This window comes from Macrobrachium nipponense, chromosome 3, assembly GCF_015104395.2.
Source record: "Macrobrachium nipponense isolate FS-2020 chromosome 3, ASM1510439v2, whole genome shotgun sequence".
NCBI lineage: Eukaryota > Metazoa > Arthropoda > Malacostraca > Decapoda > Palaemonidae > Macrobrachium > Macrobrachium nipponense.
In genome coordinates, this window is record NC_087202.1 from 124,002,099 (window position 1) to 124,028,008 (window position 25,910).

General features: G+C 40.6%; 2 protein-coding genes across 14 annotated transcripts in view; both read left to right on the forward strand.

Annotated features, from left to right (window-relative positions):
- Nucleotides 1–15,102, forward strand: part of LOC135222036 (serine/arginine-rich splicing factor 3-like) — a 32,097-nt gene extending 16,995 nt beyond the window's left edge. The window contains exons 3-6 of one of the 3 annotated variants that reach the window (XR_010316159.1): nucleotides 1,765–1,857; nucleotides 2,993–3,713; nucleotides 5,822–5,926; nucleotides 13,311–13,345. Coding sequence is in view for 2 of the 3 variants with exons in the window: in XM_064260168.1 (XP_064116238.1) it covers nucleotides 1,765–1,857; nucleotides 5,822–5,926; nucleotides 13,311–13,371 (259 nt within the window). In the remaining variant the exon portion in view is untranslated. Of the gene's footprint in view, nucleotides 1–1,764; nucleotides 1,858–2,992; nucleotides 3,714–5,821; nucleotides 5,927–13,310; nucleotides 13,416–14,557 lie in introns of those variants that run through there. The other 2 variants (XM_064260170.1, XM_064260168.1) reach the window with 2 other exon arrangements.
- A 4,650-nt stretch (nucleotides 15,103–19,752) lies between these two features.
- LOC135222034 (RNA-binding protein 1-like) overlaps nucleotides 19,753–25,910 on the forward strand; it is a 171,165-nt gene continuing 165,007 nt past the window's right edge. For 6 of the 11 annotated variants that reach the window (XM_064260160.1, XM_064260158.1, XM_064260164.1 and 3 more), the window contains exon 1: nucleotides 19,770–19,928. The gene's annotated coding sequence lies outside the window, so the exon portion shown is untranslated. Of the gene's footprint in view, nucleotides 19,929–25,910 lie in introns of all 11 variants that reach the window. The other 5 variants (XM_064260166.1, XM_064260161.1, XR_010316158.1 and 2 more) reach the window with 4 other exon arrangements.

The window sequence follows — 25,910 nt, forward strand, 5'->3', positions numbered from 1 at the left end:
AGAAGGAAAAGGGTTGGAGCCGGGTGGTTGGGTGGATCCGTGACCGGGTAAACCGGTCCGGGTCCGGCCGCGAGCGGCGAGTCGATGAGAGCCGGGAGGGGCCGTACGAGAGAGGGAGGGGCCGTAGACGAAGCGGGGGAGAGAGCGAAGCGGGGAGAGCCGAAGCGGGAAGCTCTGCAGAGGGGAGGGACGGGTCCCCCCCCTGCACCGATGCCAAGAGAGAGGACCAGGACGGGGAGCCCTGGAGCTGCAACCGCGACCAGCAGTCCCTCAGCACGCGGAAGCCTCCGGTACCACCTGCTGGGGGAAACGACTCATCGGGACCCCCCCTGGGGGGACCTAGACCCGGCAACGGACTCACCTAGGCGCCCCCTCGCTGGGAGGGGGCAGGAGAAAGAACCTTGTAGCAAGGCGTGGGAGCAACTTCCTCTCCGACGATACCGAAGAGAAGGGGCGCCGCCGTCTCTGCTGCTGCTCTCACCTCCTCGATCCCCTCGAAATCTTCGCCGAAGAAGTATTTAGACGTTCTTTCTCTTCTTAGTGGAAGCCAAATCCCACTGATACGATGGCCCAAGAAATGCACTAACCAAGCACGTGTTGTCTTAGAGCAAAGCCACCCCCCCTACACGAATTACACAAAGAATGAGGATCAATCAGAGGGGGCAGAGAAAAGCTCCACAAGCCCGTCCTTCAGGACCGGGGCAACGACGTTGAGGCTCCGAGGCCGACATCGCACAAAAACACGATACACGCACAAAGCACACACACGGACAAAGGATAAGGGCGGACACCGGACGAGCAGGGGCGTATCACGCTCCTGCGACCAGAGAAGGACTGACTATATAGGTCATTAGGATGGCTTGGTCTTCGACCCCTGGGGCATAGGCCTGACCTGGGTGCGGCATATAACCAGAATTTTCTGGTCGGACCCGGATCGACATCCGGGAATCTCCTATGAAATGGTTCGAGGTAAGTATCGCTAGGAAAAATACAAATTACAAGAATTTGTGATGTTTGCATTAAGCTTCTTGTTCTTTGCTACTAGACTGTAAGATGTATTCAAAATAAAGAACAGGGCCTCGAAACTTGTGACTTGACCCCTGACCAGAAATATTTCTGGGTTGTTGGGATTAAAATTTCAGAATTTTTCATCACTGTCAATTTCTTCATTAGGATCCTTGAGGATGAGACAGCAACTACACTATCAAAAGTTAGGTTTTGACACAAAAAACTATTATTGGTAGTTGCTGTTGAGACCTCAAAACCCTCCCACTTCCCTAAAAAGAGACATGGGATTTGGGTAAGGGAGTATCCTGCATTGACCAACAGAAAGCAATGGCTTCTTGGTCCGTTTCTGGTCGTATGTAAACAGTATGATGGTCCATATGAGCATAGCCACTTCTTGCAGATTTTGACACTGTGAACTGGGTCGAGCATTCACTGAGGAAAGGACAAAGTGCCCCCTTATCCTGAGTAATTTTTATCATTGACACAATGCTCGGCCACAAGACTAGGTAAAAGAGGAATCTTTGATGTTAGTCTGGTCAACATGGAGCTGTGGTAAGACCATGGAATGGTAACCCCTTGAGGGCTTGACAGCAACTACCAAAAATAAGTTTTTCCTAAATCAAAACCTGTTTAATGGAAGAGTATAGTGTATAGTATTGCTCTAATAAACATATCATTGTAGAATGGTTTTCATTTCTGTTTCAGAGGATGTAAGCACTAGTGCAGTATGTCTTAGTTGACTTTTCTTTTTCACAGGCGGTTGTGTGGTGTCCGTGTCCGTGTTGAAATGTCAACAGGCCGATCTAGGCGTGAGCGTTACCGTTCCCCACCTCGCCGAAGGAGATCTAGGTAAAGACCTTGTTTCATTAGGTGTTAGCTTTTAGATCAGTATATGATTGTTGTCCCGTTAAGTCAGGATTAAGTACATGATTGTGTGTAGGGTATGTATATATAATGATATTTCTAAGCCCAGAATGTATCAAATGTTATAGTGGTATATAATAGAAAACTAGAATTCAATACAGTATTCACTACTGCTACTACCACTAGCTGTTAAGGGTTAGTTTGGTTTTACGGTTCAGAGGAATATTTTTCCATAGTTTTTCACAAGTTAGTCAAGTTAGATATGTCTATGGTGGTGGCAGCTTGGTATTTTAGAGTAAATAGCTAGTTCAGCTTGGGGCTTTGGGTTGAGGCTATTTCTCCTAGTAAACCCCCTCACCATGGTATTGCAATAGCATCATTCTGATAATTGTTTTATCATGGTGGATAGTTATTACTTGTTATCAGCTGTACTATGTTCCTTCAATGTTTACAAAGTTCTTGGACGCATATGAGTCAAATATATATTTTATATATATACATCTGTACTATATCTATATATGATAATGTAAGGTGGTTAATGTATGTTTTAGCTCCTCCTCATAATAAATGTTTTAGTTGATTAATGAATGTTCTAGTTCTAACTAGGTAATTGGTGCTAAACATACGAGTGTCGAAATACAGTACAGTATACGCGAGAGGTAGGTGGTAGGTTTTTTTATATTCAACCTTCATTCAGTTGGGTGGATGATACTGTACTAGACTCTCGGACTGAGGAGAGGTTCCCACTTCCTATGTCTTCATTTTATTATTATCATTATCATTATTTCTCTGTAGGTTTCTTACACTTGCCTATACAGATCTCAAAATCACTTCAATAAGGCTCAAAGTCTTCAAAATTTTTCTCAAGTTTTGTCAAAATTTTGTTTCTTTATTTTCATGGGTGTGGTCCCATACACAAATCATTTAAAGTTCTGTTTTTATTTGTTTATTTTTTATTTCCTTTAAACTTCAGTATTCAGATTCAGACACATGATTGATTGGATGTAAGTTAATAGATTGCCTTTATTGTTAACAAAATTACAGCTCGCTTCTTTGAGCATTAAATTTATACTATTTGAATTTTTTTGTTTTGTTAATTATGGTGTGTGGCCCATTACAGGACTATCTCGCCCAAATTACTTCTTGTTCCACCACCACCACCATCTACTACTCCTCCTACTGTTGCTACCACACCACCACCACCACCACAACCACCACCACCACCACCACCACAAGTACTTCCACCACCACCACCACCACCACTGCTAGCTTCAGCGTCTGCCTACTTGTACCGTGGGCTTCTAGTATTGGATTGTAAGGGAGGATGTTACCCCCCCACCCTCTCCGGGGGTCACTTCCTTTCATCTTCTTCATCATCTGATCTTTTAGCTGGTGATGTCACTTGATGCTCAGTCAGTCAGGTCTTGACTCTGGACGGTTGAGGCATGTTCTTCGGCTGCTCTCTCGGAGGAGGAGCATTCTCGACCGTCTCAGAGCTGCCAGGCATTCCAGCTAAGGATGAGATGGTGACGCCTGATCAGCCAAGGCGTGGCGGCGGTGGTGGTGTGCGGCACGTTGCCTGATGGCCTTCCTGCGGCGCGGCACCTCGCGGCACCCGGGCAGCCCTTATGCGCTTCACGTGCCCTCTTCTCCCCACCGTCTACGTCTAACTACCCTCCGCCCACTGCCCGCCCAACGCCCAGCCCCGCCCGCCCGCTGCCTGCGCAACGTCAGGCCTGCCCCCCCACCCACCATCTTGGGTCTATGACCCTTCAACGCTCGCTCCACTTTCTTACATTCATCGCGCCTCGTCTCATCATTACGACTACCCTGCTGTGACGGTACACTACTCAGTCAGTATTTGGCCATTTGATCAATTGCCACAAACATTTTGTTTGTGAATAGCAGTCAGGCGTAGGTATGCATCCTTCCACGAAGGATGTGATGCCTTGAGGAGTGATTTGACAACCAGTAGAAGGCTCACTTGCTGTGTTTATGATAAACATGTGAATCTAGCAGGGTACTCACGAGTGTCACCCAGGTGGTTTGTGGGAGAGGGCTGGACAGCTTGTGTTGCTCAACTCAAATGCAGCTGTTCACGTCATTAATTTTTGAGCATTTTCCATTATTTGACATTTTGAAATATTTCATTTTACAGTAATGGATTGCATTCATGCTTGGTACCTAGACATTACCTAAGTATTCTAGTACGGTACAACAGTACTTTTTAACTCGATATCGTTATGCCTCTCAACCTTAAAAGTCATGAGATAAGATTTTTCAAATAGTTCAAAGCTGAGAAATTGAATGGAAAAAGTTTAAACGATGTCTCCTAGTCATTTCATTTGCTTCACCCTCTTGCATGATTCTCTCTCTCTCTCTCTCTCTCTCTCTCTCTCTCTCTCTCTCTCTCTCTCTCTCTCTCTCTCTCACACAAATTTTCCCGTTTTGGAATAGTCATCTTCTCCCTGCCTGAATTGTTGACCCTTTCACAGAGTAAAATTGTGATTCTCTTGTTCATGAAGAGAAGCAAAACATGAAAGCTGAAATGCTAATTATTACAATTTCCTAGTATTTTCTGTAGCCAGTTTATTATCTAAAATGTAGCTCAGATGGAGAGGTAAAGTAAATCATTCTTTTATAATTAAAAAACTTCATAAGAAGGAAAATTAAATGCAATTTTTGATTAATTTGAGCAGTTGGACGATGAACGACATCCCAGTTTATGAAAATCATAGATGTTTCAGTTGTTTGAAGAAAAAGAAGCTTATAGCTTTTCTTGTTTTTAAATAAATCCAGTGTTACTTGTGTAAATTTTATAACTTATTAAAGGGGAATGTGCGCACATATTGCTAAATTGGCTACTAGGACATGTTGGATATTGGCAATGTGGTGTGGTGAAAGGATTAACTTATTCCATTTTCTTTCTTTCTCATTTAGACTTTTTTTTTTCCAAGTAATTTACCCATTTGGGCAAAGAAAAATTTCTCTCTCTCTCTCTCTCTCTCTCTCTCTCTCTCTCTCTCTCTCTCTCTCTCTCTCTCTCTCTCTCTCTCTCTCTCTCTCTCTCATATATATATACCTTGAATATTTCCTTTGACAACTTTCCTATTTCGAACCTCCTTCCAATTTTGATATTCTTTTTTCCATTTGTAGATGTTCAACTAAATACTTTCCATGTCTTAAATCCATCAATGTTTACCTTTCAGATTATTATACAGCTTTTCTGGTTCCATAAGAAGTTTATGCTCCTCTCTTCCTATCAACTCTGTCTTTTTCTTATGTGCGATTTGTTTCTCATGTACTTCTGCTATTTTAAAAGCTGTATATTTCCTTTAATTATACTACATGAATCTGTTTTCTCACTTGTTCATACATTTTCACTGTATCTTGTCTTGATGCCTTCCCTTCCATCCACCACATTCTGTTTTTCCATCTCAACTGTCAATACCGTCCTTTGTCCGAAGCTTATCATCCAGATTACATGTCAGTACTTTTCATAGCCATTTTCCTTGTTTTCCTGTTGCGTGTCCTTCATTCCTCTACTTTTCTTCAACTTCTTTCTAAGTAAACCAAAATTGTTTTGCACTCACTGTGACAGAATTTCAAGTGCAACGTGTATAAATTAAGTGTGCTTTTGTTTGTGGTAAAGGACTCTGGTTGTGGTTTTCTTTCTCTAAAGAATGATGAGTTTGGGCTCACGTATTTTAATATCCTGCTAGCTCATAATTTTGGAGTCAGTGGATTGTGCATATGTTGGTTTGGATATGTTCACACCAGTTGACTTGCTTTCACGTGGGTTGCTTAGGTAGTGCCGAGAATTGTTGTAGCTGAGAAATTTCAATGGAAAGTGCTCTTAATTGTCATTTTATTGTAGGGAAGTGATTACTTCCATGAAATAGCATGAGACTGTTTTTGAAGGGTTGGCATTAATTCAATCTCATTACAGATCGCGTTCTCCGAGGCGGTTTGGGCGCTCTCGATCTCGTTCCCGTTCCAGATCTCCCAGACGGACCCGATCTCGATCACCAAGGTCTGTTTCACAATCTCCAAGGTCTGTGTCCCGTGCTAACCCAGCAGTGATTTGTTTACAGTTATAATTTAGATATGCATGCTATCATGTAGACTAGATGTAAGTTTTAAGAGATGAGATTTATTCTTTGGGTAAATTGTGCCTACACAGGTTACTCTTCTTATATATTTAGAGATGTGGCAGAGGAACAAAATTTAAAAGAAAAAGCAAGAGTAATACAATTATTCACACATTATACTATGTTGTAGTCGGTAACTCAAACTAAAATTAATGCAGTTGTCTTTTAAAAAATCATTATGAATGCAGACTTGGTCATAGGGTTAAAGCATTTCAAGAATGTTCAACCATTCCCACTACATCCATTCAAGCATGTTTGTCAGTGTTTTAATTGAGAAATGAAAATGTAAGTAAAATAAAACCACTGATTCTAACAAGATCTTGTAAAGAAGATTCAAATTTTGTGACCCACTAACTTATTTGCTGCTTGTATAATTGCAACACAATTATTCACATTTTTTAATCTTATTCACAAATGATTCACTGAGATCACACACAGTCACAAGACTGCTAATTACCATGTGGTCACAAGAATGTGAACATTTTCCTGTGATTTCGAGACAAGTCTGAAGTCCATGCACAGATCTAAGGTTGTTGATACTGCCAGGAATAGAAAAAAAATGAAAATGTAACTTAATGCAAGTCCAAGATTGAGGTGGTCTTTGAGTCAACAGGCCCCATCAACTTTGAGTAGGGTGTTCACGATTGATGTAAGATTTGCCTGTTAATTTTGAAATGCACACTTGTAATTATTATAATTTTTGCTATTTTTTTATAAATTTTAGCGCCCCCTTGCTCCCCCCTGTACCTTCAAATGAAGAATTTGACAAAAAATTGAATAAGTTTGGTTTAATGGACCTTGTGATCCAGTTAGCTGTTCACAGTATAACATTTCAATGTGTTTTGCACAATTATGGTGTTTAAAGGTTAATGAATTTGCATAAAAAATGTTCAGTGTTAAGAACTGCTTTCACAATTAACCATTTGATTGTCCACAAACCCATAAATCATGAAATAGCCTCACTCAGTATGAACGGTTCCAGTTGTACTAATTTAAAAGATTGTCTGCAGAAGCCTAGCTCGCACTTCACTATCTACAAATGAAGAATGGTGTCATTCTATAAATATATACCAATATTACATGAAAGGTATAACAAAAAAATCATTATACTTATCCTTTTTTGAAAGCAAAAAGCCACAGAACATATATAAGGGGGCTGGCTGGAACCCTTATACATGGGGGTATAGGGCAAAAAATTCATAGTCATGAAAAAAATTCATTGAGCTTCATATGGCAATTGAGAATACGTATACGAAATATTTCGTCAAAATTCTTCTTTCTTTCGTAGTTACTCAATAAGCCAAAAACATTGATCCATACAAGAAAATGCAATATTTCTTCTGTTATTGTAAATTTTGATAATTATTGTCAAGGAAATTGTGATCAATGGCATCTGTACAGATTCCATGAATCGCAGAAGGGAACTCAGTAACTCAGTCAGCAACCAAGTACCAACACGATTCAGTGCAAGCACAAACCTCAAGTAGTCTACACATCTGAGTTTCACCTCTTGACATTTGCTTGCTTTTATGTATGTTTATCTTTGTTTTGGCAAGAAGTTCATCATGCCAATGAGGAAAAGGCGAGCAAAACATCTCACTAACATACAGACAAAGAAAATTCACTCTTAATATGATTACAGAATATATCATAATATACGCGATATTAGCGTAGTTAGTGAAGAGAGAGAGGGAGGGTTGTGTAGCAAGTAACTCCCCCGTCTTCTCTGACGCACACGTCACACTGTATCCCAAGCTACGATCTTAGAAGCAAGGGATCTTCTTTTGATAAATACACATATATGGAATTATTTATTACCAAAAAGGAAATGTGAAATTCATAATACCGATCTTGAGCAAAAGTGAATCTTCATTTATGATAAATAACATAGTATTGGATTATTTATACCCAAAAAGGAATGTGAAATTCATAATAATCATGATTTGTTAACATTGTCTTTGTAAAAAGAGATTACACCTTCGAGTTTCACCTCTGACATTCTCTTGCATTACGAGAGAGAGAGAGAGAGAGAGAGAGAGAGAGAGAGAGAGAGAGAGATGCGTAGGAAGGAGTGCCCCGTCTTGCCTGACTCAGTGCCCCAGGCTACGATATATGAGTAAAGGGATCATCATTTATGATTATGATAAATAACATAGTTCTTGTTTATTAATACACAAAAAAGAAATATACATTCATAATAATCATTATTTATTAACATTGTCTTAATAAAAATACAAAGGAAAACTTTGAACGCCCGCATCTCAAAACTATACTTATTGACCTTCAAAATCTATCTTCTCGCGTAGTTTTAAAGTTATAACATTGGAATTTGGTATATAACTCACAAAAGACATTATAGAACAATCAAATCAAACCCTTTTTTCCAATTTTTGTTTCGTCTTTTTTTTATATAAATTTTTTCCCAGATTTACAGGGTTTATTTTTTTACCATAATGAAAAATTCATATCTAGCAAAAAATGACTTAGAAAAAAAAAAAAACTCCTCATTTGTTTGGAGGTCTACATCAAGTCTATATATTGTAGTAATCCCAGGTCTTGATAGTAAATAACATGGGAGGAGATAGAATTTGAAAAATCTTTATTTTCGGGATAAATCACCTGGCGTCACAAAACCGAAGGTCAGGCGAAGAAAATCATATGCGGTTTGGAGATGTCCCAAGTCACCATATTAAGTGGTATTATAATCAAAGCCCTGTCCTTAAAGAATGGCATTAGCTGGCTGGCCCCCTTAATCATATGTATTTCCTGAATTGCTATTTAGGTTGGAAGAAATTTTCTTTTACACCAGGTCAAGGCTAGCATATCAGTAGTCAAGCTGCTGCTTGTGCACTACATGTGGTTACTCCAGTATTGGTAGAACTAGATCTCGGTTAGGTAAATGGTTCTCTGCAAGGGGTAGGTTGGCTGTGTCCAGCAATCCGAAATGTATACACATTTCAAAACCATGCCCAGATCTTTGCTTATGATTCGGAGGTTGAAGAAGAATTATACTGTTCCTTTCTGCCCACATACAAGGAACTGTGACAAATATACCCAACAAGATCACATGTACTATACTATCAGAGTAACAATCCCTGGTAAAATTTTGGTAAATAAGTGGAGCAGTATCATCTTTCTCATATACCCCATGCTAAGAACAAACCTTGTGTTATTAGGGTTGAAACTCTTAATCCTTTGCAAATGCAGGCTTACTGTTTATACACAGATTAGTAAGGTAAAGGAAAGCAATAATCCAGGGTTTGGAGGAGTCACATCTAAGGCACACTCAGTCCAAAACTCAATGAGGAACAAGCCCATTAAGAAATACACCAGTGACTGAATCACTGACACACCTGGTGGAGTCAAGATGAGTACATGCCACAAAGTTGTTATACCTGCCACATTAATGACTGGGGCAGTGGGCAGTGAAGGATGGTGACAGAACCAGGGGGTTGAGATTTACCAGCCCTGGAGTAGGCAGATGAAAGTGAATTAAGCCTGAATTCCAGCAGAGCAGGAGGCTGCTACTAACCAAATGCAACTCGTGATCTTTTAATCAGAAATATTCCTGTATTGAGGCTGGTAGTAAAAAGCATATTGGCAGGATTCTTTGAGGAACCACTTTTGTGATATTTCCTCTTAGCAAATAGGTGCCTTTATTGAAGCTGCCATTTGCAGTTTGTCTTATACATTGATTGCAGGGAACATGTCTGACCCAGGCATGAGGGAAAAAGAATAGCCTTCCATAGTTAGTTTCCCAGCCTTACACTTTTGTGAGTGTGGGACAAGGTTTTTTAATATTAATATTTTTCTGTGGTGATTTAAGTGTTTGTGGAATGATTAGGGTTTTGAGAGTGTTCGATAGACTTATTAAATAGTTGCACATTGAATTTTTAAACTGTATCACCATTCTTGTGCTCTCTCCACCTCCATTCTATTTGTGTGTGCTATACTGTATATATAGTAACCTCTCTCTAGTTAAAAGAGAGAATGTTTTTCATTGCAACATTTCACTTCAGTTCTGTGGTAAATTCCACCATTACATTTCTAACATTTTAATTGGGAAATGTTAGTTTCATGAAGTTGTAACTTGAGAGACTGTTGGAGCTCGCTTAGTTATGTAACCTTTCACATAGGTGTACATGTGCAGTGTAATTTGAAGATGGATTGTAGTTTGAATACTAAATGTATAATGTGCAGTATTACAAAAGTGTAACTGGCTTCATTGTTTATGCTTTTGTTCTGCACATTTGCATAATACAGTCTTTTAAACCAGTTTTTCAATTTAAAATCAGAATGAAAATGACAAAATGGAAATGGATGTTTTCACACCCACATACATTGCTAAATTTTTATGCATGAAAACTAACCAACGGCTGATATAATTGAACCGTCTATTTTGATTGTTTTCAATAACTTCCCTGATTAACCTGCATTTATATGGTGATACAGTATTTATGAATGTTTATGATCTCCCTTTTTTTCCTCTTAGAGAAAAAAAGAAAGGTCAAGTTGGAATAACTTTAATATTAACAATGCAAAATAGTGTTATGGATACCATTTGTTTGTCCTATTTCAGGATACCATTTGTTTGTCCTATTTCAGTGTAAAACATGAAATGTTATGGTTAACTTAGCCATAACAGACCCCCGTCTAAAGTTATGTAGCATCAACAGATTTTGTCCAAAAAAAAAATTGAGGATTTCAAAAGTAAAGTCTAAAACGAAGGTAACCTCAATATAAACAGAAAATCGATGGTTAGGCAATTGTACCTGTACGTTAAATCTATGTAGCTTTCTTTCCGAGTTCATCTTGGTTTTTTATGATAAATAAACTGTATTCATAGATCATAAAACTTGTTACGTTAAATTTTTTCAAGAAATCAAAGTCTAAAGTAAACTTTTTGTAGTAAAATTCTGCATTTGAAGAAAGAGTTTTGTATTACTTCAAAAAATGTACTCGCACAAGTTGAGTTTTGTATAACATTTGGAGAGTTACCACCCATCCCATATAACACCTTCTACTGTACTAGGTGTAACTCCTAGTACTGGTTTTGATTTTTAATATCAGTTGTGTATATCCTGCAAGTGAATGGGTGTTTCTTATTGTAAGATGAGGAGAAATTTTGTGTTTATGACTAAGGTGTCATGACTGTGATGTATTATATTGGAATGAAACAAAATGTTACCGTGCCAACGTAAAACCCCTTTGTTGGTTTGTAGAGAAAATTGTTTAGGAAATTGTTTAAGTTCTTTCACTACATTTTAAAAATTGTAACCTCTGTGATATGTGATACTGTTCTAATTCTTGGTCAGTACAGTACGGTCCCCAATTATGCGAGATTTTGGTCGATCCACGGCCTCGCAGAAGTGGAAAATCGCAGATTTTGACACGGAATAATTCCATTAGGGCCAAGGCAAATGGCAAATTGGCCAGTCAAACTTTTTTATACTACCCATTTTCAATACTTTCTACGTACTATACTGTAATTTTTTCAAATATGAAATTGTTCTTATGGATAAATAAAACATTAAAAAGGTTTTAATAACTTGAAAAAGTTTAAAATTACTCACAGGATGATGAAAACTCCCACACGTAAACACTGCCACCGTTGGGTGCAAGTATACTGTACGATACAGTCATTTCCTTTAAAAATCCTTTTGGATGGAATTTCCTCTACCTATTCTCTGCCAAAAAATACTTCAAACTCCTCTATCTTGTTCTCCATGAAGAGTTCTTTGCTGAAGGTAGGCTTTGTGAACCATTTGAGGTTTCGGGGACTGGAGGATCATGCATGTCTTCAATCCCCTTAGGCCTAACAACTTGGCTATGAGCAGGTGTCTCAGTTTCTTTGTCCATCACATTCACTATGTAATCATTTTCATGTAAATTTATTCTACAGTAAAAAAGAACTGCTGAAAATTCAAAATTTTATATGAAATTACAATTCCTTAAAAAGAAATTATAAAAATCCAACATGAAATGACAGTATCTTGAAAAGTTTAGATTGAACGATTCTCTCTCTCTCTCTCTCTCTCTCTCTCTCTCTCTCTCTCTCTCTCTCTCTCTCTCTCTCTCTCTCTCTAACACATCTGCCTCTCTGTAAATCACTTTTACTAATTTTATCAAAACCTCTTTCAACAATAAATAAAAATATATGATCAAATGCCACAAGTTAGTCAAAACAAGTTAACCTAGACAAAAAATTCTTACTTCATGTTTAGCAGTGAAGGATTTAAAGTTGTCGACTACTGCCAAAATAGAAGTTGCTCTTTGCTTCGTCTTTAACTTAAGGACAAGCTTTTTAGTTTCGAGAAAATAGGTATCATCATCATCAATGGCGATGATGATGATACCAGTCATTCATACGCTGTGCTATGATGTCACAAATGTGTGAGGCAAGCCTTCCATCTTAGCTAATGGCTGAGCAGAAGCCTTCAGAATACATTTTGCAGATCTGAATAATACGTATGACGATGGTGATGATACTGATCATTCATACACACTGCGCTATGACGTCACAAATACGTGAGGCAGAGCCTTCCGTCTTAGCTAATGGCTGAGCAGGAAATCTTTCTCTTGCATTCCCCCTTGGAGGAATAATAGTTTTTTTTCCTGCAAGCATTCCCCCCCACCCCTTCTATCAGATACCAGCCAAACAACCCCCCCCCCCCCCCCCAACCCCCCCCCCCCCCCCCCCCCCCCCCCCACCCCCCCCCACGCGCACACACACACACACACACACACACACACACACACACACACACACACACACAAAATACTTGAAAAGACAATAGATTTTATACGTTCTGAGGTGCGTGACTCGCAGACTTTGAGCAGCTTCGCAGATACAGAAAATCTATTTTTGAGAACCAGCGACCGTATAAAAGGGGAATCGCACAATTCAATCACGCATAAAACGGGACCGGACTGTACTTTATTTTAATAGAACAATAAAGCCAGTTTCAGATTGTAGGGTGGAGTTCAGCTTACAGTATACATACTAGTATGAGGCAATGATTTGTAGTTTTCAAAATGTAAAATTAAGCCAATTTTTTAAAAAGTGAACCAGATTCGACTTTTCAAAGTCTTTTGCATTTACCAGAAAGTTACTGTAAAGAAAAATAGCACCCATCAGTTTGTATGAATTCTTGGATAACATTGTGTCATGGTAAGTGTAGATCCTAATGAGAATGAATTTCAATTTGGAGGCTAACATTAATGTTATCAATTTAGTATTTTTTCTTTTAGAAATATATCTTTGGATTCATGAGTATTCTGTTGCAGGTATGATGACTACCGACGAAGAAGTGAAACTCCCGATTATAGAAGGCGATCCAGATCATAGGAACAGAGAAGATGATGGATATGAGTACTATATTTGAACAATAGGTAAGTTAAGGAAGGTTTTCAATTCATAGGGGTGTTGAAATATCAGTAGAGGTTTCAAACTTTGTAACCAAACCACTGTAAAAGTGTAAAATATTTTGCTTGGTTTTGAAATCAGTAGTGTTGTAGGGTAGTGGAGAAGGACAGGTGTTTGAGTAATTTACTCAAGTATTAATCCAGGTGTTCAAGGTATTTACTTCTGTATTTGCTCTAGTGTGGATACAGTTATTAGATTTCAGTGTTGTCGTTTATGTACATGTTACAGCTCAAAGTGGGTCTTGCATCACTCTATATGACATGACAAGTGTTGAGCAGCAATCCTTATTCCTTGGCACTACAGTAATATGTACCTCACACTTCGTTGTTCATTTGTTTCAAGATGCAACTGGAGTTGAGAAGTAACTGAAGCCATTTATGTCATAAAATAAAAATAAAAAATAATAATTACATATATGCAGCACTTTCCTGGTCAGTGAAGTTGATTTGCTCGATTGGCCAGAGGAGAGAGCACCAACGGTGGCAGCAGTGTTTTCATTTTCTTTGGGTTTGATTTTAGATGCCTAATTTTCCAACGGAATTGCATAATGGTGATTAGTGCCAGCACCAGAAACTTTATTTGAGCCATGGCACTAATTATTTTAGACAAATGCAATGCCGGTGAGCATTACTCGTGTTTGAACACACTGCCAAGAATAAATGCTGCCTTGCAGTGGAATGCTGGAAATAAAGCATTGTGTACTGGAGTAATATTTGTGTTTTGAATCTTTTGAATGTTTTTATTCCATGTGTACATTTTATTTATTGTGAAGTGGAATTTTTTAATTAATTTTTGGAATTTTATGGCTGATGATTTGAATGCTGGAAATACCACATACTATAGCTGTACAGTACATATAGCTGATGTTTCTGCAAATAAGACGGTACTTTTAACACTTTTGAATGATTTTATACTGTATGTCCCTGTATTGTGTATTTGATATATTTTAACAGTTCCTTTTATGTCATTTTCAGTTTTGCCTCTTATTTTGTAAGAAAATGGCTAAAATGAAAAGTGACTTATATCTACTTAGTATTATGATTTGTGACACATCAGCATTCCACACACTCAGGTCCACACAATTGAATTGTAATCTCTTCCTTTATAGATGCTGGAGAAGAAGTCATTGTTCATCAATCATCTTAGTGTTGTAAGCAGAAGATGCCACGCAGAAGCTGTCTTGACCCACAGCCTCAGCGTCAGGAAATATTTTCCCATCATGCCTAGACACAAAAATAAATTCTAACTATTTAGGCTATTTTTAAATCCTCGATTTTTTCATTGTTTTTATTTCATATCACAATTGTATATTAAGATTCATAATTGTAGACTATGATCATTTACTTTAGTTTATATTGAAAGGTCTCATTTATATACCTGGTATGTCATGTAGTGTATTGTAGATTTTATTTGGTCACGTCCCCGTTGTTTTATTTTGACTTCAGCTATGACTGGCTTGTGTTTGTGAAGGTTCCAGTTTTGATATGAATGCAAGGGTGTATGGATGGCATACCTTTTTGGAATAATTCCTCCAGATGTTTAATAGTGATATATATACTAATATGTTAGTAGTACAAATTACTCTGAAAGGTATGGTATGTGTGACGGTTGGACTAAAAGTCTTTCTGAACAATAAAAATACAGATCTTTTTACATTGTTGTTTTATTTTAGCATCATATTGCTTTGTTTGCATTTATGACTGTATATTTGACAATATCGGTAGGAGAATGTAATATGGAAATATACCACCCAGAAATGAGGGGCGGGGGAGAGAGATGTTGTTTGTTGAAGTTACTGTAATTGGCAACCAAAACTGGTAAGATTTAAGGCAAAGAGGATGAACAGAATTCAGGAAATTAGAAGTTTTGCCGATTTGTACTTGATGTTGGCATTGAAGTAAAGGCACCCGAGGACGTGTAATCTTAACATTGTATCAGAATTAAACATCTTGCCCTAAGATTTAGTCTACTGGACAGCTACAAAAGAACCTTTAAAGAGTAAGTTGTCTGTTTTGGAAAATGGCGGAAGATAATCATCCCAATCGTTCATAATCTTGTCAGATCAATTGATAAACTGTAATTACGAGATTGCTGTATCACGCACTATTTCATGGCACTTGGATTTAAAAGCATAATGGCACTTACCTTCTTAGGTTCTAACATTCAAAGAAAACCCCCTTGACCACATAACCCAATGCCTTGGTGGCATGATCGGTATGGTCTTGGCGTATCACCACGGAGGCCGCTATTTCTGTTGCCAATGTTATGGCAATTTTCACTAGGTTAGTGCCTTTTGTTATGAGACCCCCTACCAGTAGACCGATTCTAGCCTGTGGTACATAAGGACATCTCTATAGGTAAACGCATCTGATTTTAACCATTTATATTGCAAAACTAAACTTATTCAGAATTAACAAAGCAAATAAATGGGACTTTGGTGGCTCAGCACACTACGCTTGGACAAATTTTGTTTGGCCACATGATCTCTCTGAAACACTTAAGAATTTCAAAAATTCAATTTACACTTTTTAACTAGTCTAATACCAATACATTTTTTTAGAAGAATCTGAACATGCTCAATAACGATTAAATTCAATTAGCCCAACGATGGCTGCTAAAAGGAATGATTACTTATGTGCAATTTTGGTCAATCGCCGCCTCCCTTCATGCCAGAGCTCACACCTTCGCAATGTTCAAGACCCGGAAATGTTGATATCTGAACTACGTTAATTAACAGAGAGCCAACTTTGTTGTTGTTGAAGATTAAGCCAGCCTTGTGCTGGCACGGGCTCTTGCTCCTAGAGCAACCCGTAAGGCCCCGTCCACACGACCGACCTTTGCTCGACTAACTTCGATGTGATGTCAGAAGTTGAGAAATTGTAGCAAAGTTCTGGCTGTTTCTTCGCTTCTGACATCACATCGGACAAAGTTTGTCGACCAAAGCTCGACCGTGTGGATAGGCCCTAAAGGTGCGTCCACACGGTCGAACAATGTCCGACAGACAAACGTTGTTACCATATCATAGGCGAAGCAGGATGACGTCATAAGCATTGAAACAATGGAAGCAGATCTGACAACAAACAGTGGTACCAGCCTAGGTTGTAGACCACTGCTTTTTTACTCTGCTCACAAGGCAAAGACCGACAGACAATTATTAAAGTCCCGTCCACACGGTCGAACTTTGCCCGACAGACTTTGTTCGATGTGACGTCAGAAGCGTAGACACTGCGGATTAGGTTCTGACTTTTCCCGCTTCTGACGTCACATCGAACAAAGTCTGTCTGGCCAAGTTCGACCGTGTGGACGGAGCCTAATTGGTAACATTGTTTGCCCGTCGGACATGTTCGACCGTGTGGACGCACCCTAAGGTGTGAACTTTGGGTGTGGCTTGGTTTTATACCAGAGCAGATTGGGTTAGTCATTTTAGGCAGAATTAATTTTCCTTAAGAAGGAAACATTAATTCTCTTTTCATATAATTTACAAGATAAGAATTTAGTGATTAAGCAATAAGGGAGGAGAGGCGATGACTGGTAAATGCGTACATACAAAAAGGAACCATTTCACTGGGAAAAGGTGGAGGGGCGGAAAATAAGTCTCGGGTAAACTCGTGCACTCATTTTTCGCGACAAGTTCTATACTTGGCCATTCCATTGAGGTGTGAGTGATGTGTATTTCTGGCGATCAAAGTTCACTTGTGACATGGTTCAGAAGTCACGTGGACACTTCGGTGGCATGGTCAATTTGGTTTTGGACTTCCACCTCGGTGGCCGCAAGTTCGATTCTCGGGCATTCCGTTGAGGAGTTAGAGATTTGTATTTCTGGCGATAGAAGTTCACTCTCGACGTGGTTCGGAAGTCACGTAAAGCCGTTGGTCCCGTTGCTGAATAATCACTGGTTCCATACAACGTAAAAACGCCATACAAACAAACAAAAAAAAACACATAACCTGGGTGATTCATTCTGGATCGACATTTCATTCCCAAGGTCTTTAGCACCCCCTTGGGTAATTACTGCCAGTCCACTCATTGGGAGCAGTGTAGGCATTACTAAAGGTTTTTTGCAGCATTCCTTTGGCCCCCAGCTGCAACCACTTTCAGTCCTGTTATCTCTATTCATATTATCTTCCATCTTGCTTTCCAACCAGTAACTCCCCCCCCCCCCCCCCCCCCCCCCCCCCCCCCCCCCGAGTGTGAGTGACAAAGATGCCTAAAGTAGTTTGCAACAAAAGTGAAGAAAATATGGTTCTCATGGAGTGGGAGGTTCTCATATGCTATCTTTAAATTTTAATTATAGCTTTAAGCGTTACCCGAGTCTTTTTATTCATGCGTTACCAACTGCAAGAAATGGCTAGTTGAGCTAATGCTCAAACAAACAGGTTATCAGATAAAGTGCCCGCATATTGAAACTCTAGGCACAATGATTCTAAAACAATTATATGTTCGAAAGAGACCCACAATCTCCGTAATTTTAATTGCTAGTTAATTTTTATGACGCCGTAATCTCAGTTTTAATACAATATAACTCATTTTAATTTTCCATTGAACAAATCAGTTACCAAATAAATTGTAATTAAATACTGTAATTAGTAGTAATCATGATTGGGTTGCTAATTGTTATAGTTTACCTGTAGAAATAACTTAAAACCGTTGGTCCCGTTGCTGAATAGCCACTGGTTCCATGCAACGTAAAACACCATACAAACAAACGAACAAACATGTGGCAAATTTATTACTTAATTTGAGAGTAGGCTACATATTGTTACTCCTACTTTCCCTGTTACTTGCCAGCTGACCAGGAACTGGAGTGGAGAGAGCCACAGGAGTTTGATGAAGAATGATGAGGAATTTGGCTTAAAATTGTGCTCCAGGCTGGCTCCAAGATCGCTCAATGAAGTGGAAATATTGACATAAAAACATTTCTTGGGAATTCCTAGCCTCGGTAGTTGAAGAAAGTTTGCTCCTGCTTCAACGAGGTAATAAAAGAAGACAGCAGAAAGAAAGCCTCACAGTATATATGACTAATCTCTGTATTTCTGGCGTGATTTTGTAGGGGAGTACACTGGCTCCAGTAAAAGAAGCCAGACTCCCACTAAAATAAAGCAGAAGAAGACCTTCACGGCAAAGGAACTGTAGTACTAGTATTGAGAAATTATTAGCCAAAATGCCTTCTTATTCAACTTGTTATTATTCCCCGGCGAACCATGCAGCTATAAGACGAATTGGGATGACTGAAATGAGAAAAATGCCATTAAATAGGTATTTGAGTTTGCTATCTCTCCGGAGCAGAAAAACGGAGGAACCGCTGATGATACATGGTAATAGTAGTAGTAGTAGTAGTCGGGGCTTACCAAGTTACCAACTGTTAGTCTGTTTAATTTAGTACCTGTTCGGGGGTGGTGGGTGGGGGCAAGAAGTTGTAGAAATCGACTGTCCTCGATTTGCACAATTCAGTGACTTTTTATCACTGTTGCCAGTTGTACAACAACGGGACTATCTCTCTCTCGCTTCCTCTTCATATTTCGACCAACAACTTTCACTTTTTCTTTATTCTTGCGCTCTTTTGGCATTAGGTAGAACATGCTTGAAAATTAGGTCATTTTATATTTTATGTAAATAAGTGCAAGTAATTCATATACGAGTATGATGAAATATTGTTTTTTTTTTTTATTTCTTTCTTCGAACGCAATGCGCACAGTTTTTATTTCTCTTAGATTTCCGAAATTTTATTCTCAAATTTCTTATGAGACGATGCCTGATCATCCATTATTTTCAATAGCGTATTTAAACTACCCTAATATTTTAATGAGTAGAAATTTCCCAAATCGCGTATATTTCGTAGAGGTTACATACTGCGTATACGTTTAACGTGATTCAGTATGACGCTTTGAAAACCTAATAATAGACCCATTTTCATATTTTTTTTTCTCTGCCGTGAATTAGCCATAGCGACAAAACGTTAGAAACTGCGTTATAACGACGAACCAGGCAACCCGTCTCTGTAAAATAATCGTTTACGGGTGTCTTTTCAATATCCCCATCAAATTTTAATTGAAGAGACTCTGTTACGAAGAACGCCCGGCTTCCACCACAAGGTGAGCGCTAGGGTTTGGAAAGACCTCCAAGGCATCCAATTAACGGAAGGCGGCGGCCGGCGTTTTTGTTTATTCGCGACTTCCCCGACGTGACTAGGTTAATATGTCGATTAATCCGGACACAGGAAGAGAAAGAAAGCCGAGAATAAAGGGAAAGGTTGGGTTTTGAGCGAGGGAAGTCGACAGCGCCATCTGTTGGGAAGAGTGGGAACCGGCTTTCGGGGGTGGCGGTATGGGCGGGGGAGCGTTGACGTCCTCCCTCCATTGATCTGCTGAGGAGCGTGTTGCTGCTGCTGCCGCCGTTCACCCCATCGGGAAAAAATAACAGCGACCGTCTCTCTCTCTCTCTCTCGTGTTGTACGGCAGAATCATCCTTACTTGACAGTGGTAAGTGCGCCCTTAAGATGCTCAGGGTTTGAGTGCGAGTGTGTGAGTGCTTGGGAGTCACCTGCTCGGGGACTTCGCCCTTAATTCTCCCCTTCCGCGTAGGACGTTTGAGCCACCGAAGGCGTCCCGAAGCAGCAATGGAGGAAAGCCTCGGGTATTTTACGAAAAAAATGGACGGCAGTCTCAGGCGGTCGGGTTCCGTTTCCCCGAAAATTGAGGCCTTCCTTCGGCGTTCCCCCGCCAGGCCCTTTTGACCTGGAGAGAGACCTCCTTTTGGTGTGGCGTCGGGGGACCTCCTCCGCCTTATTCGATGTCTTGAGGACGGCAGCGGGAGGCTAACCGACTTCTTCTAACCTATTAAGGCCGAAGGCCACCGCCGCCGCCGCCGCTGCCTCCTCTCGTTTAATGTAATTAACCTGTACTTTTAGGAATGGTTCCGAACCCTTAGAAGTGATTATCGGAACTTTTAGAACCGCCGTAAGGGACTGGGTTGGTTTTTCGCTCCGGAAATGGTGGGCCTGATTTTCAGAATTCGGAGACCCCACCCTCAGTGGGAGTCGTATTCTATAATTTGTGGGTTAGAACCGAGCGAGAGCTCCACATCGGGTCGTATTTTGATGGTCATCCATTTTTTCCTGTAGAGTCAAATACCGAATGGCCACCCTGGCCTCTATACCGTTGCGCGACCACCTTCCCGAAAGTTAACTTTGGAGCGACTACAAATTATTCGCGGACGATCGATTTTCGTGGAAAAATATCTTAAATTAAGTAACTACATGAATAATGGAGGTAGATCTAGGGTACCTATCCGCAGCGACCCAGACTATGGCAGGTGCTGTTTTTCTATGCAGTTTTACCTACTGAACAAGAATTTTAAATATTTATTCGGACGACTGTAATTAATCCCCCAGGGTCCAGTACTGAAGACGACGAAATACATTGGACGCCCAATCCCTAGTGGATGTCGTATCCGCGGTTACGTTCCTTGCAGTCTGTGCGGACTTCTTCTGTAGAAATGCCATAATGGATATTTGGAAATGAGAAGGGCAACATTATAATTGCTAATAACGATTTTGTAATTGACCCAGTGAAAATAAACCATAGGAAAGCACCAAACGGTAAAGGGGGACTCGGTGGAATACAAGTTTGACCTAGGCTAGCCTAGGGCCCCTTACTTTGCAGAACTTTTAACACTACTCGACATGTATAACGACAGACTAGCCTAGGCTACCACTAACCGACATTACAGATAAATTAGATGCTAGGACCCATTACTTTGCATACAAAACTTTAAACCACTACTTTATATGTAAACGATGGACTAGCCTAGGCTACCACTAACCGGCATTACTGATAGATTAGTTGTTTTAATGGCGAATGTTTGTGTGCTGTCAGTAAGGCCGTGGCGGAACGGCGCTTCGCGCCATATTTGCTTATTTAAATATTCTTGGCAAGCTTGTATGTTCTGGCAAGAGGTAATGTTGCGCTGCGTGCGCTAGCCTCAGGGGTTACAGAGAATTAGCCACAGTATATACGAAAGGACACGACTAGCCTGGGCTATAAATCCCCTCTTAACTGTAGCATTAAACACCTTACTCGATACCACAGACTGACATACCACTTTACATACAAATGGCAGCATCATGCATATTCCTACATTCCCACCGTTGGGCCGATAGATCTGTTCGGTACCGGCTTTGAACTAACCGAAACACTAGTTTAGGATAACAAAAATTAATATACAACTTTCCTTATTTAAATTTCAAAGTCGCTGCTGTCTGACGACCATGAAAGCATCAGTCTTGGGCTCTTTGAAATGGGTGGGGGATCACGTCCCTCGCTGGCAGAAGGTCCCGGGCTTATTATTTTGGACCGGGAAATGTAATTTGAGCTGGGGGATGTTGGGTGGCTTTTGAGCGGATAGACACCCTTTTCAAATTCATAAACGCCCGAAATGGACACGGATCATCTTGTAGATACCGCTTCTCGATACAGTACATAGAAAAATAGCTTTCGTAAAGTTCTTTCTGCTTACTATGTCTTGGTAGTGCGCTCCATTTAAGAACATGCCACTGCGATTCTACGTATAGTGTTCGTGTGTACATTCGGGTCACCTGGGCTAACGAAGTTAACGTTGTGGTTCACGACATTATGCGCAAAATAATGATCCCAGACTTTGCTGTACACCTTCCAGCAATCGGATACGATTGTGGTTTCTGGAAGTACGTTATCAAGCAACACCGGGAGCAGAGTTTTGGCAGAACGGTCAGGAACCACCTTGGAAAAGTTCTCGCATGCCTGTCGGTCAATGCCACCGAATACCCAAGATCCGTCCACCTTATGGCCACGGTTGTACTTCGTTTCCCAAATTTAGATTCATCGATCCCAACAATATGACCAGGACCACCGATTTTCTTAATATCGGTTCACAGGATTTGGCAACATATATCCTTACAAAAATAATACCAATCCACCATGGTGTTAGGTGCTAGAGGCATAACAAAATCCCTTACAACACACTGTGGGGTTTTCTTGGTGAAACAAAATATTAATATAATAATTGTTTCTAGGGACAAACGCAACTTATCAATGAATAACCCGTGCCGAACTGATACCTTCTTCCCTCACTTGCTGTTTGTACAGCGCCACATGTATATGGGCTGGCCTGTGGCCTTGCTGGTCCTATCTTTCATGAACCGTCGGTTTCCTATGTTGCACGTTGTACATATCCCCGAATAGTCCCCAAGTAAACCTCTATACAACCACTTCATAAATTTGTTGGTGTTGCATAGAAACTCTATCACAATACTAATATACAAATGAGTATAGTTATCGAACTTGTCTACTGTTACACTTTTAGGAAACAATACTTCGTGTGTTCTATCCATGACGGTGGTGAACAACGGAAAGAACTAATTCTGTGAGAGAAGGTATGGGTGTATGAATCATATTCATGGGACCCGTTTTTATTGGTTGGCAGTAAATTAATCCATGTCCCTTGGGAATGACATGGGTCAACCAGATACAGGATTGGTTTGATTTAAAATTCCCGCGGTGGGGGCGGTCCGACGTACAGCGCCTGACTGCGGCCATCTTAAGAACTTCAGGAGCTCTGACCTCCGTGTCACCGTTCACATCAGCTGGGTATACTTAGGAAAAGTTGCGTTTCACAGGAAATATCAGCTGATGGCAAATTGGAGTAAATTGGTCGGATAAGTGACTTTTTGGGTTTATTTTGGAATTCTGGACAACTTTTATTCTTTGCATTTTGTTATTTGGGGTAATGGTTTTGGAGGTGTAGGATCTGTCCGCAGATATGGAAACTACCCTTAACTTTTAATACGGCCTGTAACCCAGGATAGACATTAGTCAAGAAAGAGACAGCGTCGTTGAAGCAACACCTCGAGACCACTATTTTAATCTAGGAGTCGGGATTTTTCTCTTGAATCACAAATTAAGGACGTTATTTCTGAAGTTCAGGAAGGTGGTCGCGCTATGGTAGAGGTGGCTGCCAGGCAGCCATTCGGTACTTAACCCTAGGGTACATGACTGAGCGGCCACATCTCGCAGAAAGCGTCCACTTCCCGAAAAAGTGCTTGAATTATGCCGCTTTTTTGTAATTTAGAGAAAGTACTTCAAGAGGAGCATAGAGGTCTAGGTGTGCTGTCTGGATGGGCCACAACTCTTGACTGATGCTCATGGCAGTGAATTAAAGTAGTACTTTGTGGGTAATGTGGCCGCTATGTCGCCACTCAGTCATTTACCAGATATGTCTGGTATTGTCTGTCTTTTGACTGTAGTTAACTTCAGAAGCTTCATACTGGCCTTCCCAGGATGCTCTCATGCATGTGCAGTGTTATAGGCCTGCTAAGTTAGGGAAGTTTGTGTTGGTATTATTCCATCTAGAGTAAGTTTCCTTAGTCAAGTCCTTCTTAACCATTAGGGCTCCCAAAGGACTTGTTCAAGCACAGAACCATTCCATAACAACATGGCTTTCCAAGTTCTAATGTTTTCCCCCATGCAAAAATCCTGCTTTCCCAACCTTGTTGGTAGATATGAGGTTAATAAGAAGGCAGCCGTATCCCTGATTGCGATAGATATTGGTACGGCAGTGAATTGCGCACGTGTCAATTTCAGACTTCCTGACGTACAAATAACAGTGTAGTGGTGGTACGTCAGATTCTGTCAGTGGTGCCGTATTGCGCTATTGACTTGCTGTAGGTACGGTAGTTTGCTAATCATGCAGCAGTTGCCATGCACTGTTGCTAAGAGCTATAGGTACGGCACTAGAAGATCAGCGATAGCATTAGTAATAGTCGAACTGAATTGTTTCGCTGAATCTGTTCAATTCAGAATGTCAAAGTGAAGCACCATACTGTCATCATCAAAGCACCAAAACATTTTGACAATAATTGAGAATATAAAAAATCACAATAATACTTAAACATACAGGCAGTCCCCGGGTTACAACGGGGGTTCCGTTCTTGAGACGTGTCGTAACCCGAAAATCGTCGTAAGCCGGAACATCGTCAAAAATCCTAAGAAAACCTTACTTTTCATACAATCAACTTACCTGTCAGATATATACATAGCTAAGACTCCGTCGTCCCCGACAGAAATTCAAATTTCGCGCCACTCGCTACAGGTAGGTCAGGTGATCTACCGGCCTGCCTGGGTGGCAGGACTAGGAACCATCCCCGTTTTCTATCATATTTTCTCTGTCGCCGTGGTATCAACATTGTTGTTATTACCTCCTGACTTGGATTCATTTTTTTCAACACTTTGATCAGCGTTTTTTTCGACTTTTGGTGACGTATTTGGATCGTGTTTTGGCATTCGCTACTGTGGACTGTTTTTGGAATAACTCTTTTGGATTTTTCTCAGTATGTCTGATTCTAATGTGAGTGTAAGAGAATGTGTGTGAATGTAGGCTGCAGGGTGAGGATACCGAAAGCTTCGGTTGATCCTCACTGTATGCCGTAAATGTAGGGGGGGGGTGCAGTGTTTCTGCTATTAACACTTGTAAAAGGAATGCGAGAGTTTGAATGCAGAAGAATGGAAGACTTTGACTTCTTATTTGAAGAAGTTAGAGAGGGATAGAGTTAGAAGGCTGAAAGGTGTGAATTCAAGGCCTATTGAGCCTTTCAATAATAATTCTAACCCTACTACTGTAGATTCTCCCTATAAATCTCATTCTCAGAGTGTCTTTTCGGATTCGGCATCGGAAAATCGCCAATCTGAAAGCGACGATTCGAGACATGAAGTCCAAGATGGCGGACTCGAAAGGTAAGGTCTAGTGATAGTGAAAATTTTAGTGAAGTGAGCCCTATCAGTTTGTGGAGGGGGCGTTTGATCGTCCCTGCGGCGCTCCCAGGCAGACCTCTTCCAAGCTCACATGCCCAGAGGAGAAGGAAAGTCGAAAGCCTTAAGGAGGTCGGAGGGAATCCCCAACGGTCAGACGTCCCTTCAGCTAGCTTTGCTTCATGGCAGCCAGCTCAAGGGCGCTATAGAAAAAGCGTCCTTTCGCGAGTTCTCGTCCTCTCCCTCTCCCTCACCTAAACGAGGGTGGAAGGAGTCGAACTTATCGAGACCGCTGAAGCGTCATATGAAGCAAGACATTTATTCTAGCCCGGAGCGCTTCTCGGATGACGCCCCGTCGGCTATTAAGAAGGCGAAGGTGGCGTCAACGTCACCTGACGCTTACGAGGAAGTACCCCATCATGCTTCTTCCCGAGTTGATGACGAAAGGCGTCAGGCACCTTAGACGTAGGAGAAGCGTCAAGGAAGATCATTATGGGCGGTGCAGGAACAACTGTCATCTCTTGTGGGAGTTTTAGCGCCCCGTCGGAAGGACGTGACGCTTCCTATTAAGAAGTCTCGTCCTCTCGCACCTGCTCGGAAGTCGTCTTGTAGAAGTGAAGCGTCAAATCAAGAGGAGCTTAGACGTGACGCTCCGTCCAAGATTGTGACGCCGAGTAGAGC